Genomic DNA, 16,507 nt, shown 5'->3' with positions numbered 1-16,507 from the left:
TTCTGATGTAGTCCTGCAAGTGGCATCGTAAGGACCCGATTCGGACTATTTTTTTTAGCCGTCGACTTAGGAGCATAAGTTGAGTAATTCATATTTTCAAGTTTTATTTTTTTCCGGTAAATCTGTTTCGAACGCCCGCAAATGACTTATTTATCTTGAATCAGTATGGTTTTCTGACGTTGTTCTGCAAGTGGCATCGTAAGGACCCGATTCGGACTATTTTTTCAGCCGTCGCCTTTGGAGCATAAGTTGAGTTATTCAGATTTTCCAGTTTTATTTTTTTCCGGAAAATCTCTTTTGATCGCCCGCAAATGACCTATCTATCCCGAATAAGCATGGTCTTCTGACGTAGTCCTGCAAGTGGCATCGTAAGGACCTAATTCTGACTATTTTTTTCTGCCGTCGACTTAGGAGCGTAAGTTGAGTTATTCAGATTTTCAAGTTTTATTTTTTTCCAGCAAATCTGTCTCGAACGCCCGCAAATGACCTATCTATCTCAAATAAGCATGGTTTGCTGACATCGTTCTGCAAGTGGCATCGTAAAGACCCGATTCTGACTATTTTTTTCAGCCGTCGACTTAGGAGCGTAAGTTGAGTTATTCTGATTTTCAAGTTTTATTTTTTTCCGGTGAATCTGTTTCGAAGGCCCGCAAATGACCTATCTATCTCGAATAAGCATGGTCTGCTGACATCGTTCTGCAAGTGGCATCGTAAGGACCCGATTCTGACTATTTTGTTCTGCCGTCGACTTAGGGAGCATAAATTGAGTTATTCAGATTTTCAAGTTTTATTTTTTTCCGGTAAATCAGTTTAGAACGCCCGCAAATGACCTATCTATATTGAATCAGTATAGTCTTCTGACTTCGTCCTGCAAGTGGCATCGTAAGGACCCGATTCGGACTTTTTTTTAGCCGTCGACTTAGACTTAATTCATATTTTCAAGTTTTATTTTTGTCCGGTAAATCTGTTTCGAACGCCCGCAAATGACCTATTTATCTTGAATCAGTATGGTTTCCTGACGTCGTCCTGCAAGTGGCATCGTAAGGACCCGATTCGGACTATTTTTTTCAGCCGTCGCCTTAGGAGCATAATTTGAGTTATTCAGATTTTCCAGTTTTATTTTTTCCGGGAAATTTCTTTTGATCGCCCGCAAATGACCTATCTATCTCGAATAAGCATGGTCTTCTGACGTAGTCCTGCAAGTGGCATCGTAAGGACCCAATTCTGACTATTTTTTCAGCCGTCGACTTAGGAGCATAAGTTGAGTAATTCAGATTTTTAAATTTTTTTTTTCCGGTAAATCTGTTTAGAACGCCCGCAAATGACCTATCAATCTTGAATCGGTATGGTCTGCTGACATCGTCTTGCAAGTGGCATCGTAAGGACCCGATTCTGACTATTTTTTTCAGCCGTCGACTTAGGAGCAAAAGTTGAGTTATTCCGATTTTCAAGTTTTATTTTTTTCCGGTAAATCTGTTTAGAACGCCCGCAAATGAACTATGTGTCTTGAATAAGCATGGTCTGCTGGTATCGTTCTGCAAGTGGCATCGTAAGGACCCGATTCTGACTATTTTTTTCAGCCGTCGACTTAGGAGCATAAGTTGAGTTATTCCGATTTTCCAGTTTTATTTTTTTCCTGAAAATCTCTTTTGATCGCCCGCAAATGACCTATCTATCTCAAATAAGCATGGTCTTCTGACGTAGTCCTGCAAGTGGCATCGTAAGGACCCTATTCGGACTATTTTTTTCAGCCGTCGCCTTAGGAGCATAAGTTGAGTTATTCAGATTTTCCAGTTTTATTTTTTTCCGGAAAATCTCTTTTGATCGCCCGCAAATGACCAATCTATCTCGAATAAGCATGGTTTTCTGACATCGTTCTGCAAGTGGCGTCGTAAGGACCCGATTCTGACTATTTTTTTCAGCCGTCGACTTAGGAGCATAAGTTGAGTAATTCAGATTTTCAAGTTTTATTTTTTTCCGGTGAATCTATTTCGAACGCCCGCAAATGACCTATCTATATTGAATCAGTATAGTCTTCTGACTTCGTTCTGCAAGTGGCATCGTAAGGACCCGATTCGGACTATTTTTTTTAGCCGTCGACTTAGGGAGCATAAGTTGAGTAATTCATATTTTCAAGTTTTATTTTTTTCCGGTAAATCTGTTTCGAACGCCCGCAAATGACCTATTTATCTTGAATCAGTATGGTTTTCTGACGTCGTCCTGCAAGTGGCATCGTAAGGACCCGATTCGGACTATTTTTTTCAGCCGTCGCCTTAGGAGCATAAGTTGAGTTATTCAGATTTTCCAGTTTTATTTTTTTCCGGAAAATCTCTTTTGATCGCCCGCAAATGACCTATCTATCTCGAATAAGCATGGTCTTCTGACGTAGTCCTGCAAGTCGCATCGTAAGGACCCGATTCTGACTATTTTTTTCTGCCGTCGACTTAGGAGCATAAGTTGAGTTATTCAGATTTTCAAGTTTTATTTTTTTTCGGTGAATCTGTTTCGAACGCCCGCAAATTACCTATCTGTCTCGAATAAGCATGGCCTGCTGACTTCGTTCTGCAAGTGGCTTCGTAAGGACCCGATTCTGACTATTTTTTTCTGCCGTCGACTTAGGAGCATAAGTTGAGTTATTCAGATTTTCAAGTTTTATTTTTTTCCGACAAAACTGTTTTGAACGCCCGCAAATGACCTATCTATCTCGAATAAGCATGGTCTGCTGACATCGTTCTGCAAGTGGCATCGTAAGGACCCGATTCTGACTATTTTTTTCAGCCGTCGACTTAGACACATTACTTGCCTCGGCTGGCCCATATATATGAATTTTTCGATTTTATTTTTTTATAGCAAATCTAATGAGATCCTAACGATTTTAATGCCTGAACAAACGTGAACTAACGTCGCCCGATGACTTCACATAGTTAGTTTGACTGATTTCGGGGTGGGGTGGTTAGCGTGAAGACAGCCACCCCACTTTAAAAAAAAATAAAAAAATGAAGGAATCGGGTCCAAACGATTCCAATGCCTGAACAATCATGAACTAACGAATATCTTGCTATCTAGACCAAAAAAACTTGCAAAAAGTGGTATGGGGTGGCTAGCGTGAAGACAGCCACCCCCATTTTGTTTTTAAAAAAAATCGATGTTGGAATCGGGTCCTTACGATTTTACCTACTGAACAAACGTGAACTAACGATGAACTAACGATATAGATATGCCATTTGCGGGCAAACGATATGGGGTGGTCAACTTCACGAGCATCTGCGGACCAATAGCTACGCGAAGTCACTTGCCATCTACCCGTATATATATCTCTGCTTAGCCTTAAGGTTGACTGATAGAGAATGCCTTGTGGCATTAAGTCCGCCTTTTGTACTATAAGGTTTTTCTTTTGTGCAATAAAGATTAAATAAATAAATTAATATCTTACATAGGGACTAATCCACTCCGTTTTCCAAATAAGGATAAGCCAACATTTTATGAGAACGAGGAGAGGAAAGCGGGCGAAATATAAATACATACATTGAAAAACTTGGTGAAAAATGACATATTTTTTACAAGTCCTGGCCCAAGGGAGAGATAAAAAATAAAAAGCATCATGCCTGAGTGCATCTTCTTCTGCGACGCCCTTGAGTTCTTTGTTCGCCTTCGCCTCATGATCTGTTTCACTGCAGACAAACAAAATAAACTGTAAGTATGTCTGTCCATAAGTATATTATGTTCAATAATCAGATAATAGATCGATTTTTCGCCCCCGAAAACCCCCATATAGTAAATTTCATCGAAATCGTTAGAGCCGTTACCGAGATCCCCGAAATATATATATAAATAAATAAATATACAATAATTGCTCGTTTAAAGGTATAAGATAGATAGGGTGAATATGTTGTGTAAGTGAAACGATACAATTGAACGGTTTCCTAAGCCCAGTCGGGACGGGCTACAAAGCCAGAGGTGTCGGGTTCGAATCCCGTTAGAGTAAGTGACGCCGCGACGGAGGCGCACCTGTCGGAGGAGTCGGAGATGTAGTCGCGCTCGCGGCCCTCCTCGTCGCCGTCGTCGCTCTCCTCGAACGCTTCCTCGTCCACCTTCTTCTTCTTCTTCACCGGTCCTGTTCAAATCATTCATTCATAAAACCATAGAGAAAAAAATACATAGAGTGCTCACTCCATACATCAGTTTTAGTACCAAAAAGACTATTAGCATCTAGCATCGAGTAGCGGAACTATCAGTACTGCTACTTGACAATAGATGTCGCCACCGACCGGAAAGTCTTATGCTGTTGAGATAAGACTTTCCGGTCGGTGCTCCATCTATTGTCAAGTAGCAGTACTGATAGTTCCGCTACTCGATGCTAGATGTAGACACTGAAATTAATAGTCTGAACTGATGTATGGAGTGAGCACTCTATGTATTTTTTTCTCTATGATAAAACATAATCACATTCATTCATCATTTGGAAACAAAGTGAATTTCAGCGTGGAACAGTTTTGTTAAACAAATTACATCGTTAGAACGGAAAAAAATTTAATTCATTTCGTCAGTATCAATTATGTAAACTCACTCCTGATAATTCAACTCTGGAACATATTAAGTTAAAGTTTTTAGAGCGCTATGGACGTCTAACAATTATATAATATATGGGTTAATATGGTCTTATGTCTTATTTTATTATAGTTTATAATGTACTTCGCGATGTCGGCAGGAATAAGAAAGAGAGCCGGCCTTTGTTAAAGCTGACCGGGTTAGGGTGAGAAATGAACACTGGTATCGCGTTTACCTTTTTTATTCGGTTTCTTCTTGGTGCCAGAGTCACTGTCATTGTCTTTTTCTGCAGCCTCGGAGCCGGAGGAATCGTCGTCCGAATCGATCCATTCATCCATATCGGATATTTTTAACTCTGAAACGATTTAAATTTGTATATGAGTTGGTGTACCCAGAGAATCCTTGCAGAAGACGCAATTGTTAGGTAAAATGAGTTAAAAAAAAAAAAATAAAGCCACCTATTTTTTACCCGTAAAACGAAGTAACACGGATCCCAGTAGTTATTGTCACAACCAGCTGCATTATAAACAATTATTATCAAACAATACATTTTAGTTCGTTTACTTTTATATCCTAAGCGGTACTGCAACATTCTGTAATACATTGGCGACGAGAAACTTGTAGTAGCTCGCTAGGTTGCAACTTGCACCGAAGATGTTCGCGACTGGCGAGGTGGATAACTTATCAGATAATGTTTAGCAATCGTAACAGGTGAGTGTAGGCAGCTTAGCACATTGGGTGTGGTGGCGCAGGCTGAGCGCGCCCTGCTGGAGGTACTTGTGCCGTAGTGTACGCACCTTTCTTGGCCTTGGCGCCTTTAGCACATTGGGTGTGGTGGCGCAGGCTGAGCGCGCCCTGCTGAAGGTACTTGTGCCGTAGTGTACGCACCTTTCTTGGCCTTGGCGCCTTTAGCACATTGGGTGTGGTGGCGCAGGCTGAGCGCGCCCTGCTGAAGGTACTTGTGCCGTAGTGTACGCACCTTTCTTGGCCTTGGCGCCTTTAGCACATTGGGTGTGGTGGCGCAGGCTGAGCGCGCCCTGCTGAAGGTACTTGTGCCGTAGTGTACGCACCTTTCTTGGCCTTGGCGCCTTTAGCACATTGGGTGTGGTGGCGCAGGCTGAGCGCGCCCTGCTGAAGGTACTTGTGCCGTAGTGTACGCACCTTTCTTGGCCTTGGCGCCTTTAGCACATTGGGTGTGGTGGCGCAGGCTGAGCGCGCCCTGCTGAAGGTACTTGTGCCGTAGTGTACGCACCTTTCTTGGCCTTGGCGCCTTTAGCACATTGGGTGTGGTGGCGCAGGCTGAGCGCGCCCTGCTGAAGGTACTTGTGCCGTAGTGTACGCACCTTTCTTGGCCTTGGCGCCTTTAGCACATTGGGTGTGGTGGCGCAGGCTGAGCGCGCCCTGCTGAAGGTACTTGTGCCGTAGTGTACGCACCTTTCTTGGCCTTGGCGCCTTTAGCACATTGGGTGTGGTGGCGCAGGCTGAGCGCGCCCTGCTGAAGGTACTTGTGCCGTAGTGTACGCACCTTTCTTGGCCTTGGCGCCTTTAGCACATTGGGTGTGGTGGCGCAGGCTGAGCGCGCCCTGCTGAAGGTACTTGTGCCGTAGTGTACGCACCTTTCTTGGCCTTGGCGCCTTTAGCACATTGGGTGTGGTGGCGCAGGCTGAGCGCGCCCTGCTGAAGGTACTTGTGCCGTAGTGTACGCACCTTTCTTGGCCTTGGCGCCTTTAGCACATTGGGTGTGGTGGCGCAGGCTGAGCGCGCCCTGCTGAAGGTACTTGTGCCGTAGTGTACGCACCTTTCTTGGCCTTGGCGCCTTTAGCACATTGGGTGTGGTGGCGCAGGCTGAGCGCGCCCTGCTGGAGGTACTTGTGCCGTAGTGTACGCACCTTTCTTGGCCTTGGCGCCTTTAGTCTTCTTGTCGTCGGGGTCGTCGCCGTCGTCGGCCGCGTCGTCGCCGCGCATGCGCTTGCGGAACATGAGTGAAAAGTAGTTTATCACTTTGTTGCGTCTGAAATATACATTAAGCATTTTAACTATTCGCACCGCGACTGTACAGGCATCATAAAAAAAAACGAGGTGTCTGCCCTCGAGATCCTGTTCCAAGGGAACGACTCGCGTATGAATTCAATAATTTTTTCAATGTAAATTTATTGTCACATTCAATTTGAGAAAGTTTCAACTGTACCCTCTCTCTGTTTATCATATCTTGTTTCTTAGTCTGTTTGTCCTGCTCCTCAGAACTAACCTCCCAAATTCCTGTTCGGCTTCTTCCGCAGACAAGGCTTTGTATCTTTGAATAGGTTGAAAGTTATACCTGCAAATACACAGGTAATAACAATGTAATAAACGTATTTTTATTTTTAATAACACAGGTTATAAAACCAAACAATAACACCCGTTCAAATAAACCCTTTAGTGAAATAAAAGGTTGTAAAAGAAGGTTCCTAATGTGAGGACAAAAGTTAAACTTTATTATATCTACGTTTTGTAAATGTTTAGACTTAACGTAAACTGTAACTGTATTGTAGGTATATATTAAACAACCATCAGGCCATCTGGCCTGCCACTGAAACTGTATTATATAGAAGCTTAAAACGGCATTGCGTTACATTTATTTCTTGCACAACTTAAAATAAGTAAAATTTGGGACAGGGAGGGACATTTCAATATTGAAGTTCCGTGGGTAACATTAACAATATCAGAGCATATTTCCTTGTTCCGTATAATGCATAAGCTATAATTCAAGCCACCAGCAATTTCAGCAGTTCGTCATTTTAGCCAATAACTTTATCTTCAAGTTGAAGCATATTATTTAAAAGCGGGTTCGGGAATGGGATGGGAATGCGCACTCACCACTCCTGCAACGGGTAGGCGTCGATGGCGGAGTCGGCGGCGTGCGTGAACACGTAGTAGGCGGCGTTCTCCGACACGCCGCCCTCGCGGATGCCCTTGAACCTGTGCACACATCACACAACCTACCGTTAGGATAATGACGAACCTCTAACATATTTTGGTTTCCGATTCCAAAGTGAGTAACAGAAATAAACCCCTGAGGGTTTAAAAGCTTGAGCTGTAGATAGGTCATTTTAGTGCTTTCTACCTTAAACATAAACATTTGGACAAGAACCTTAAGAACTCTTGACATTTGAATGTGCAAATTCACTGATATTTTCATGTGCTTATTGTATAACGGACTTTTTTCCTGTTTTTCCTCCCACTTTTAGTATCCAAGGTTGATCTTCAGGCTTGTATTTTCGCGAGATGATCCCGAACTTCTTACGGCGAGCTTCTTCACGAATGTCTCGCCCATACTCGGAGCCCGCGCCGAATCTGCAAATAAACATTTTTATTTTTTAGTTAGCCTGGTTTAGTGTCCCACTGCTGGGCAAAGGCCTCCCCTCCTTTCCTCCACTCAAGTTGGTTGAGTGGTTGAGTTGAGTTGATAAGTTGAAATAAACATTGCAGCTAATAATTGTTACTGGTCTCTGATACATATGTAATCTTATACCTTTAAATGAGCAATTCATGTATGTATTATATATATACTTTCATATATCTTTCAATGAAATTTGCTATATGAGGGTTTTTAGGGGGAAAATCGATCTAGCTATGTAGGTCTTATCTGGGAAAACTTATGTTTTCTGAGCAAATCTCCATCTCCCACGTACTAGTACATTATGTGGATGATGTGCGTAAATATTCTATTAACCGCAAATGTTAATGTTTATACACATGTTACGCATGTATAAGTTGTCAGAGTGGAGCAGTTGGCTCCCAATACAAATTACATTATAATCAGAACTTGGCTGGATTGGCTTGGTATTTATAAACGTTGCTCTGTATTTTTATATCACTATATGATGTCACTGTGAATGTTGTATTGACTTGTGGAAGAGCCCTTGAGGTCTACTAGCAGAATCATTTTGAATATTTACAATTTCTGAGAGCACACACTTACACAGTGGTTTTGTTGTACTCTTGGATGAAAAAGACAATGTTTACATGGACCAAAATGTTATTTGTTGTTATGTTAAAATGGTATATACAAAAAAAGGGTAACACCAAGAATGTGAAGGCTACAGAGTTTAACCTAAGACTAAAGGAGATACTTCACAATAAAACCGGAACTTACTTGGGCATATCTTCATCTAATCCTTTGAATTCCTTGATGTTGTTCTCCCTCTCCATCTTGACTTGAGTCCATTTCGCAAAGTCTACATTCAGTGTGGCATTAAAACGCATTACATGATGTTTCTTTTTCACATTCTTTGGGACTCGAATTTTAAACTCTTGCACAGCTGGTGACGCTCCCTGAAAAATTATTTTTCCTCTCAGTTTTGTTTTTGTCTCAGTATGGTCCGTGGCTACGGTTGTTGACGCTAGGGGATTTGCCATGCAAAGGGAGGGATGGGAAGGGATGGGTTGATACACAACCTTGTGTGAAAAAATAGTAACAGATTCAGTGCCTAATATAAAATGCACATTGCAGTTAAAGTAAACAATACAATACAAGAACTATTTGTTGTTGTTTTTGCATGAGACAACAATTCACAATTTTATTGACAAGGAAACCAATTTAAAGTATAAAATTGTTGAACATGCACGATGCAGTAGACTGCAAATACTACAAAACTAGTTTTTTCCGACAATCACAACCTTTGGGTTAAATTTAATCTATCAAAATAAGTACGTATGTCAATGGGCGCAATCACAGGTGATTCAAAATATTCGTGGCAGGTACCTATTTTATACCCACATCCACACGAGGTACAAGTAACTTGAGGATTAAATACAATTCCTTCTCTCGTATACTAATTATACTCTTACCGAGGTTCCTGGTGTAGTCATTTTGCAGTAAAATTATTTTATAATATCAAAATAATTAATCGGTCAAGGGTCCTGTCATAGGAATTTTTGACGCGCCGATTACTGTTAGTATAGTACGATAAAATCTAAATTCACGAAGCTGACCGACCAATGAAACAGTACAGTGTACTTTTGTGATATTTTATTAGACAAACAGTACTCAAGTGTTGAGAAGGAATATGAAATACAACATGACGCGATACCAACGAGGCACACTGCAAACTTGCAAAGAGCAAAATGACACTGACACTCTGCTGACACTGATATCAATGACATTTTAAAGCCATAACTGACTACCGCACCGCGACCTTTGTGCGATGTGGCCAAAGAGTAGTATATTTTAATATGGATGTGGCGCACGATTTTTAAGCCATAACAGACTACCGCACCGCGACCTGTGTGCGATGCTGCGAACGGTGTATAAGGTGGTCGCCGTACGTGCGTTAAGGATACAGCTATAAGGTAGAGCGATAAAGAGATATTTTGACCGGACCAAGGTTGCGGTGCGGTACTCTGTTACGACTTTCAGAAGGAAGAAAGATCAACATTTCCGAACGTACTTGTTAATGTTTGTTGATTTGATTTGACATGTATTTGAAACTTAAATAACCTATTTCGAGATTTGTTTGCAACACAATAAATTTTATTGTGCTGTGCTCTGCTTTGATTTTAACACTGCTGTAATTAATATTTAATAGCCAAATAATGGGTAAAAAGAAAAATAAGAATAAGATTAGTGGTGCTGTTAAAACAGCAGCTAAAACAGATAAAAAATTGGCTAACAAACTTAAAAAAGAACTTGCGAGCTTGGGAGAGGTTAGTTCATGCGGCTTTCAGAGATATTATCGATACCAATAAATATATTGCTTCTGGTAGTATATAACATATTCGTGGATATTCAACTCACTTAATCGTTGTCTATTTATACCTTGTGCTTTTAGGAAGACATAGCTCAAGTGGTTGCCCAGATTGAACGAGAGGAAGCGAAGCGATCAGCTGCTAAAGAAAAGAACTTACCCGGGCCTCCTTCGCCCAGAGCCTACGCTAGTGTGACGCCACACCCCATTAACAATGAGCTTATTATTTTTGGAGGCGAATATCATGATGGTCAAAAGGTAAAAAGTTGCACTTTAATATCTAAGGTACCTTTTAAAATGGTAAGGTACCCATTACTATGTTAGTGAAACAAGTTTCCTGTTGTTTGTCAATCATGTTCCTAACAAGGGTCACAAACCAACCACCACATTGTGAGCTTAGTGGGCTGGTCTGACTGTATTTGTTGTTTGCAGACATATGTGTACAATGAGCTGATTTTCTTCAATCCTTCAAGTAACACGTGGCGCCGCGTGAAGGCGCCAGGAGCTCCGCCTCCACGCAGCGGCCACCAGGCAGTTGCCACTCCAGCTAATAAGTATGCTTTTTTAATTATATGAGAAACCAACAAATTTATTACAAGCAAGCCATAAAAAAAAATGTGTGATATCCTCACAACAAGCCATTTAATATATATCACACCATAAATTTTGCAGTTTGTTTTTTATTATTGCTTGTTCAGTCTTAGGGTTAGCAAGTAACATATGTGTAGCAAATTTCAACAGATGGACAGACAGATGCACAATGATCCTATAAGGGTTCCGTTTTTTCCTTTTGAGGTATGGAATCCTAAAAATAATACACCATTTAGGAAAAACTGTATAGTAGTCATATTAGGGTAATATTAAAATTACAAATTGTCATAAATTATTCAGGTGGCTGCAGGCAGCACAAGAGCGGAAACTGATAAGATGATAAGTGACATTTAGTACATAAGTAGTGGTATTTGGTATTCCTTGTTCGTAAATACGCCTTGACTGCAAATTGTAGTTGATTATATTTTATATGGAACTTCATTAAACTCTTATATTCAGAGGTGCTGAAGACCTCAAAAAAGGGGACTGGTGTATTTGAGTACATCTTGTAGCCAGTAATAATTGTACTGAAAGGAGCCGCATTTTCTTAGTTTCCACACATTGCATTCTAGCAATACTTATTGTACAGCGCTAGTATAGTTGTACCATCATCTCATGCATGATAAATAATGGGCATTTATTAATTTGGCGCAGGTCATTGTTAGTCTACCACAGCGGTCGGCAACCCGCGGCCCGTGAACCTGTCACTTGCTGCCCGCCAGCCTCCCTGGCTATTTTTTATGTAATATTGACAAACGACAATGTCTGATAAAGTCATGAATATTGTCAAAGTGCGGCCCGCGTCATTTTCGTTAACTACTATGTGGCCGTTGGCTGCTAAAAGGTTGCCGACCGCTGGTCTACCACACTAGAGAGATCTAAAGTAATACTGTGATGACACATTTGGCAAATGCATCAAATACATAGCTCAATGGAACTGTTTCTGAAACTGTTTCTCCATCCTCCATCTCTGTCCCTCTTTCAATAGTCAATGAGTTTCTAAACCTTGTTTTACCTTCATACACCAATATAAATCTTTTATTTTGTATTTATATTTTAACTTTATTGACAATACATAAATAAAAATATTATAATATTATAGAATTAATATACTATTAAATTATTAATATATTCAATATACCACTACATACTTCACACATACATATTAATATTGTATTACGATAGATACTACTCATACTCTTGTCTCAGCAGATGTTTATATTGTATTTATAAGATCCGTTTCTTTTTCACAATATATTTTGCCTGCGTAATTAAATGCGTATTATTTTTACAAAATAGGTACCTACTGTGATGTAAACGCGATCAGTTTCACGTGGGCCTACAATCAATGGCCCCCTTTTGTTAGTTTTAACACAAAATAGACAAATCCGATGTATGAAATTATGTTTCAATACATACATACATATAATCACGCCTATTTCCCGGAGGGGTAGGCAGAGACCACGGATTTCCACTTTCTAGTTTCAATATTATTATTATATATCTTACATTGTTTTTATTTTATAATTTACTTATTTTTTGACAGAGGCGAACTATGGGTATTTGGCGGCGAATTCACAAGCTTGTCGGAGACACAATTTTACCATTATAAGGATCTGTGGTGCTACTCCCTAGCCGAGAACAAATGGGAAAAGGTATACAAAAAATATTACTGTTACAAACTGTAGTCTGACAAGCCTATGTAGACGCAAAAAATAAAATATACTTGAGATCAACTCAACAACTATTTTGCGCCTTTTTCTACTGATACAATGGTTTGCCGGACTATATTATATGTCAGTATGTACCTAACCTAAAACAAAAATAATAAATGTGACTGTAAAGGTAGTAGCTCCGAACGGTCCTTCGGCGCGGTCGGGGCACCGCATGGTGCAGCTGGGGCGGCGGCTCGTGGTGTTCGGCGGGTACACGGACGACGGGCGCGAGTGCCGCTACTTCGACGACGTGTACAGCTTCTGCCTCGACACGCGCGCCTGGACCAAGCTGGCGCCCAGCGGCCGAGGGCCCACGCCGCGCTCCGCGTGCGTCATGGTGCCGGCCGGCACTGATGAGGTCAGCTCTGCTCTCTCTATACCAATGTCGTATGTATATCTAGGGGGGTTCAGGGATCTCGACCGAGTAAAACCTGTGCTAAGCATCGTAAAATGCGGCGTACCGTCGATATAGTTTTGCCAAACATTGGTCGCCGCCTTATATTTCCCATTTAATTAAATTACATTAATTTATCTCAGTTTGCAAATCAATAAAATACAAGGCGATAGGTCTGATCATGCTTTAGGTATTACATGTCCAATTTTCGTTAAAAATATACTATAAAACGTCATCTGATAGTGATGTGGCAGTGTCGTTCTCTCTCTCTATTGCCAGAATATTCAAAGGCGATGAGGCAGGTGACGAAATTTTGATTATCGATGTTGGGTATTTACAGATCTCTCGTAACTAGTGGATTTAAAAAAATTAAATTTGGCTTACGGTCATGAAATACGAGTAGCGTAGCATATCTAGCTCAGGAATATGTACAACATTGAATAATGGTGAGAGTTGTTTCGTCAGCTGATAGTGTACGGCGGGTTTTCGCGGGCGCGCGAGGGGCGCACGGAGCGGGCGCTGACGCACGCCGACCTGTTCCGGCTGACGGCGCGGCCGGACGGGGGCTGGGCGTGGCGCGCGCTGGCCGGCGGGCCGCTCGCGCCGCCGCCGCGCGCGCAGCTCGCCGCCGCCGTCAACACACACTCCTCGAGAGCATACGTTTTTGGTGGAGTCACAGTGAGTTTGCAATATCCCTTGTTTTTTCCTCCTAAGTTTATGAATGAAATGAAATATTTTTATTTCGAACCTGAAGTCCATGTATATGGTTAGGTATTACAATAACTTACATATATCTAGACTTAGTATTATAATGAAGACAAAATAAACAAACAAAACATTTATAACTTTCGCGGCGGAACAGCAACAGGTGAGTGTAGCTGCACGCACCGCTTGACCAGGGGCGAGTCCCAACGCTGCGCCAGCGTACTTAGGATGCTGTTCCTGCTGCTTCGGCTGCGATTGAGGAGTGACGCGCATCACTTTCTCATGATTGCTAAAAAACAGTCTGTTCGAGCCTCAGCAAACATAGCTGAGGCGCTAAAATACCGCCGCCACCTAAATGCATCATTATACTGGATACGCAGAGCGCTGTACGCCCGCTGCGTAAAATTAGCCCACAGACCGCACGTGTAGAAAGTTTGACAAAAAGCTTTGAACAAAATTAACTTTACTTCTTTACTGCCACATAAGAACATGTTACAGCGGATACACAGCGCTCGGCGCTCCTGCTCGATGTCCTCGATGTTAGATAGTGTCTGTGACCCAGTGGCCCAGGTACTTAAATTTGTCCACTCTCTTTAACGGAGTTCCGCAAAACTTAACCTCCTGCATTCGGTAACTTTTATTGCCTCAATTGCAAGAGCTCGCTTTTATATGCATTGTACCTGAGTCCATGGGCCTCAGCATACATTTCACAAATGCCTAACATTTTTATTAGACCCCCTATCGAGGGGCTCAGCAGCACCATGTCATCAGCATAGCCTAAGTTGATGACACATACTCCTTCCATGTGACATCCGACACAGGCGCTGCTGGGCTCCTCGATGAGGCCATTCATATAGATTGAACAATGCAGGAGAGCTCAATCCACCCTGTCTGACCCCGCAGTGCGTCACGTACTCCTCGGACAAGGCGCCCGCCCACTTAACGCTGTTTTTTTTGGTTACCATACCAATGCTGAAGCAGTGAGATGACGTTATGGGGGACCGTCGTGTCCTTGAGTAATTTCTTCCATAATAGGTCGTAAGACACCATGTCAAACGCTTTTGACAATTCCAAAAAACAGGCAAATACTAGCGTCTCACGTGACGTATAGTAATGGACGGTCTGCTTATGTTTATGATGTCCAACAAAAAGATTCCTAATTTTACAGCAAAAACCTAAAAAGGTGCCGTTTGCAGGACGTAGAAGAGACAGAAGAAGAATTAGTAGGTGAAATGAGTGATGACCTCCGAATGCTTGACCTGGAGGCGGGCAAGTGGCACAGCGTGACACTGCGCAGTCAGCAGCCGCCGCCGGCGCCGCTCGCGCCCCCCGCTGACAATCACTCTGCACCGGACGCCGTCACAGGTGCGCTCACAACCGCCAATAGAGTTAGAACAAGAAAAGTCTACAACGATTTGTATAACATACACAGTGGAAGTGTTATTTATACGTCATAATGGCATAGAAGTTTGACTTTTAAAATAACACTTGCACTGCGTGCGCTGTCAGAATCATTGTAGACTTATCGGGGTCTAACTCTAGGTATTATAATAAATCACAGCAGCACATTTAATGAACATACTTAAAATACTTTACTTACAACGAAAACTGTAATGTACCGCACTTTACAGTTTTCGTTGTAGGTATTTAAATGTTTTCGTTGCAAGTGCTTATTTATTATAGCCTTTATTTCCACAATTTTTTTTAAATTTTCATTACAATTTACTTAATTTACTTAAACATTATCTTTTAATTTTTTGTGGTCCCTGTTAGGGTAAAAGCCTCCTCCAAGCTTTGCCATGTTACTCTATTTTGAGCGGTATCCATCCAGTCCCCAAGTGCTTATTAGCTAAGGGTAATTAACTGTATTTTGTTATTTCTAAATATACTTATATCGACCGGGATATGAACCGTGATTACCTTTTGTATTGTTTTGTACCGGACCAACGAGTGAGAACGCGTCCGGTGTAGTGGTAACGTTGAAAGCGAACGCAGCCGACGCACACGCATGAGGGTAGACCGAGCGCGGTTACCCGTCAACAAGCTGCAGTAACTGCGTCGAAATATCGGGAGCTCAAAAACAATACAAAAGGTAATCACGGTTCATATACCGGTCGATATAAGTCTAGTGAATCCGTGAATCATTCAAAACTGTTATTTCTAAATATATTAGTGTTTAATCTCACTCTCTCTCAGCGTGATAAAGTCACACAGATGAGTCACGGAACGTCATTTTATTTTCATAGGAATTTAACTTTTATAGAGTTCAGTGCAAAGTTAGCTCGGTCCGACTATAGATAGTTATATACTTGTTTGCAGTGGTAACTGACGAGGTGTTCACAATGAAGCTGGGCGGCGCAGCGCCGGCCGCCGCCGGCCCCGGCGCGCCGGCCCGCGCGCGCGCCGCGCCCGGCCCGTGCCCGCGCATGTCAGCCATGATGACCGTGCAGCGATCCGTTCTCTACGTTTATGGTGGAATCCTAGAAAAAGATGAAAAACAATTCTACCTGTCTGATTTGTATAGTTTAGGTGAGTTATGGCTCTTTATATCTATATCTTTAACTTCCTCTACCAAAAGAACGCATCATAGATGGTTTATGAAATGTGTGTAGATAAGATATTCAAGTTTATTATTAGGTATAAGTAGTTACCGTGAATGTTGCGTTCGGTTACAGACCTGCACAAGCTAAGCGAGTGGAAGACGCTCGCGCCGCAGCCGCCGCTGCCCGAGTGGCTCGGCTCCGACTCCGACTCGGGCTCCGGAAGCGACTCCGACCAAGATGATTCCACCACTGAATCTGATCAAGATAAATAATAAGCTATATAAT

At 42.0% G+C, this 16,507-nt stretch overlaps 2 protein-coding genes across 2 annotated transcripts in view; one reads left to right on the top strand and one right to left on the bottom strand.

Moving 5' to 3' along the window:
* The window catches only part of LOC134661936 (general transcription factor IIF subunit 1), a 39,558-nt gene extending 30,073 nt beyond the window's left edge, over nt 1-9,485 (bottom strand). The window contains exons 1-9 of the mRNA XM_063518189.1: nt 9,379-9,485; nt 8,684-8,862; nt 7,747-7,881; nt 7,405-7,506; nt 6,797-6,865; nt 6,438-6,559; nt 4,784-4,903; nt 4,009-4,114; nt 3,606-3,671 (exon numbers count right to left, since the gene is read on the bottom strand). Coding sequence (XP_063374259.1) covers nt 3,606-3,671; nt 4,009-4,114; nt 4,784-4,903; nt 6,438-6,559; nt 6,797-6,865; nt 7,405-7,506; nt 7,747-7,881; nt 8,684-8,862; nt 9,379-9,399 — 920 coding nt within the window. The 5' untranslated portion in view covers nt 9,400-9,485. The remainder of the gene's footprint in view (nt 1-3,605; nt 3,672-4,008; nt 4,115-4,783; nt 4,904-6,437; nt 6,560-6,796; nt 6,866-7,404; nt 7,507-7,746; nt 7,882-8,683; nt 8,863-9,378) is intronic.
* A 593-nt stretch (nt 9,486-10,078) lies between these two features.
* LOC134661808 (kelch domain-containing protein 4) lies at nt 10,079-16,507 on the top strand. Its single transcript, XM_063518001.1, has 9 exons — nt 10,079-10,233; nt 10,359-10,532; nt 10,707-10,828; nt 12,412-12,520; nt 12,711-12,938; nt 13,440-13,652; nt 14,876-15,044; nt 15,999-16,208; nt 16,355-16,507. The coding sequence occupies exons 1-9, from the start codon at nt 10,123-10,125 to the stop codon at nt 16,492-16,494; spliced, it is 1,476 nt and encodes a 491-aa protein (XP_063374071.1). The 5' UTR covers nt 10,079-10,122; the 3' UTR covers nt 16,495-16,507.

The sequence above is a fragment of the Cydia amplana genome, chromosome Z, assembly GCF_948474715.1.
Source record: "Cydia amplana chromosome Z, ilCydAmpl1.1, whole genome shotgun sequence".
In the NCBI taxonomy this organism is placed as follows: Eukaryota; Metazoa; Arthropoda; class Insecta; order Lepidoptera; family Tortricidae; genus Cydia; species Cydia amplana.
Note: the sequence above shows the minus strand (reverse complement) of the source record. Positions and strands in the feature narration are given on the sequence as shown.

Coding starts and splice junctions, on each gene's coding strand:
- LOC134661808 (XM_063518001.1), top strand. CDS start 10,123: ATGGGTAAAAAGAAAAATAAGAATAAGATTAGTGGTGCTGTTAAAACA. Junction 10,234..10,358: donor AACTTGCGAGCTTGGGAGAG/GTTAGTTCATGC, acceptor TTGTGCTTTTAG/GAAGACATAGCTCAAGTGGT. Junction 10,829..12,411: donor GTTGCCACTCCAGCTAATAA/GTATGCTTTTTT, acceptor ATTTTTTGACAG/AGGCGAACTATGGGTATTTG.